Genomic DNA, 3,234 nt, shown 5'->3' with positions numbered 1-3,234 from the left:
TTTGGTGAAACTGGATCAGATTTTATGGAGAAAATATTTCCTGATTTTCCCTCTGACGTCCTCCGGCTCTCAGCTTCAACTCTCTGTGATTTACAGAGTTTCCTGATGGACAGATTGATCAGTAGCCTACCGCTAACTACTCTTAGCTTGGTCAGCAATGCGACTAACCTAACTGACCCTCCATGAAATCTGATGCTAGAGGTTTACCTACGGCCTTTAAAGCGGAGGGCCACTAACCAAGTGAAGAAAGTCTTGTTGCCTTACTTGCTCTGAAAAAACTCCCAACCAGAAATAAAACGCTGACTGGTCCGCTAATTATCCCAATTCGCCACAGATGTGGTGTTTGAGTCCCGCTACTCGCCAGTGTTTCCGTTTGAGTGACCTTGTTAACTGGAGACTTTCAGCTGAATATGTTAATTAACTGGAGACTTTATTTAGCTGAAAGTGGCCAATTAACAGGGTCGCAGACCCAGGAGGCAGGACAGTAGGTACTGAGATGAAACATTTTCCCACTCTACCCTTATAAAGAAAGCAGCAAAAATAAAAATGGTAATAATACTGCTTAACTGTTGAGCCACCCTAAATCACTGCAGGGGAAATTCCTCCATCACAAAATCCCTAGTTTGTCTCAAAACAACAAGCTAACTTTCTGTTTCCAGCCTGGAAAACCTGATTTCTGATTTGTGGAGTTGCTGTAAAACCTGTATTTATACCACAGACTTATGAACCAGCAGTTAAGTCGTGAGCAAGTAATTCCTCTGCGTCAGATTAAAACAGGACGTGGAACAAGGTGTGGATTAATGCCATGTGGAATCAAAGCTCAGCTCCCATGGAAACAAACTGCATGCTTGGTTTGTGGGTTAATTGAAAACATTGGTGATTAGACACATTCATTTGTTTGACACGGTTTCAGTAATGAGGCTGATTTATGGCCAAGATGAAACGGTCACAGTTGTACAGTCAGCAGTGTGAAACAACATCAATCCTGCATTTTACTACATCAGCAAGTTAATGTGGAATAATGATCTCCGTCTACAGCACTTAAATAATGTTGGAGGTTGGAGGAATTCAACAGTGAGGAGTAATGTCTGTGATTCAGGGAGAATTCTACACAAAGATTTAAACTCAATATCTTATCAATAAATGTGAGAATTTCTCATTTTGGGGATTGGAAAGAAATCTGGGAAAGAAGGGAAGAGAAGTAAGAAAAGTAGGAAGGAAAAATAAATAAAAGGGACAAAGAAGACAGAAAGAAGTGAAGGCGGAAGAAGGCGACAGAAAAATTAGGGAAATAAAGAATGACACAGGAAGAAAGTAAAATGTGGGAAGGTTAAAATGAAGAACTGCCTGCCATTAAGAATCCAGATTTAATGTATTCAGGCTCATATTTGCTCTCCACACACATGGGAGCTCTTACTGGGGCCGGTTGTCTCCCACATCACTTTTTCATTTTAAGAAAGTGATCCATTTTGTCACTACATCCGAGGGAGGATTAGCTCAGTGGTTCCAAGACTTTTCCATGCCAAAAATTATTTGAATCTAACCATTAGATCTACTAGCAGTACCACTAGATGGCGCTCTGATGCGTTCTTTGACTGAAAGGAAGTAAAAAGAGGAAATACTAAAATAAAAAACCAAAACCTTTAAAGTAATCGTGTTTTAGTCTCTTCTTTCATCTGAGGATCTGAGGTTTGAGCCTGAATCGAAGAACCACTCACAGTCTCTCAGGGTCTATAAAACACTTTTTTATTTACGGGGCAGTTATGGGCCTCTTTCATAATTCACAGAGGTTATGGCGGCCATTTTCTGAAGCTCAACAAGCCTGGATGATGGGATTTTCCAATTTGGATTCAATGAAATGGTGATAGAGGCATCAGCCGGTAGATTTATCTGGCTGTACACAAACTGAAGAGGCATCTGATATCTGCTCTCATACACACTCCAGTCGGGGTCAAAGGTCGACACTGTGAGCAGTTAGTTCTGCACACTAAATCCACAGGAATCAAACTGTTCTCAGAATATAATCATTTACTCTCAGTAACAGGATAACAGCTTCATTGAGCTGCAGTGCAAACATGTCAAACCTCTCTATAGGTTAGGTTTATGTGAAAAAATATGAGAAAAATACAGGCCGGATGCATGAGGGAGGCAACTCCAACCTCCAACCGCCCAAAAAGCTCGACGAAAATGATGGCAAAAAGAGAAAAATGAGAAATTAATCGGAACCACCACAAAAAAAAAGGCTAAAATTGAAAAGAAAGGTGCATAAAAAGCCCAAATCAAGCTTTTGTGTATCAGTGAATGCCTCAGTTTTCAGCCTGTTCAGCGTGTAACACTCATCCAAGTACTCATGATCACATTACTCGGTGTAGAAAATGTCCCTGCTTACCAAAAACCTGATTTTCCTTCATGAATATTCTTTAATCCAACACTCCTCATTGGCTGAACAATACGCTGGCGTCAGAGCTTCACACAGTGCTTCCTGCCGGCCGCCACAAAGCCGCACGTGGTGCTTTAGAAACCTCCACCCGGTCGCTCATGCACGTCAGCAAACAGTGTGATGACTGAGGGCTTAACAGACTGTGGGTGTGAAGACACACCGCCATGTTGGAGGTCAGATACCAGCACTATAAACCTGGTGATTTGTATTTTTCTCAAGTCAACTAAGAGCAAAAAGGGGGCGGGACTTATGAAGGGTCAATTAGCATAGTGGAGAACGTTTGCTATATTACAGTGTCAATCTGTGATTGAGGAGGATAAGATTAACACAACAGCTTCTCTCAGACAACCTGCACACAGAACCAGCCTTCACAGGTGATATAACGCGTTTCATTAGACTTACCGGTGCACCTGCCCAGATGTTTAACGTCGATCTGCTCCTGCTTCATACATGACGCCTCTCGGACCAGACAGGGGTTGTTGTAGGAGTTCCCGTCGGTGGCACACACCGGGTTTTCATTGTGACCGCTGCAGTCGATGTTACAGATGCACCTGAGGAGAGGAGTCATGTGTCAGGACTGTTTCTTCTGTCTGCAGCCTGAACATGTTTCTGCCACAGCAGCTCTCATCAGCACTAAATCATTAGCTGAAGCACATTCAGACACTTCTAAATGAAGACACAGCTCATTAATTTAGCACAGGCTCAGTGTCTGCACATAAAGAGATAAGTTTAATATATTTTGAAGACCTTTTTCAGACATGCAGGAGATACAATTCAGGGCAAGATTTTCAATT

At 42.1% G+C, this 3,234-nt stretch overlaps 1 protein-coding gene across 1 annotated transcript in view; it reads right to left on the bottom strand.

Moving 5' to 3' along the window:
* LOC118334404 (tomoregulin-1-like) overlaps positions 1-3,234 on the bottom strand; it is a gene marked incomplete in the record, with an annotated part of 73,852 nt that overhangs the window by 13,832 nt on the left and 56,786 nt on the right. The window contains 1 exon segment of the mRNA XM_035670306.1: positions 2,843-2,991. Coding sequence (XP_035526199.1) covers positions 2,843-2,991 — 149 coding nt within the window.

This window comes from Morone saxatilis, unplaced genomic scaffold, assembly GCF_004916995.1.
Source record: "Morone saxatilis isolate NCDOM2014 unplaced genomic scaffold, NCSU_SB_2.0 Contig23, whole genome shotgun sequence".
NCBI classification, from domain to species: Eukaryota; Metazoa; Chordata; class Actinopteri; family Moronidae; genus Morone; species Morone saxatilis.
Note: the sequence above shows the minus strand (reverse complement) of the source record. Positions and strands in the feature narration are given on the sequence as shown.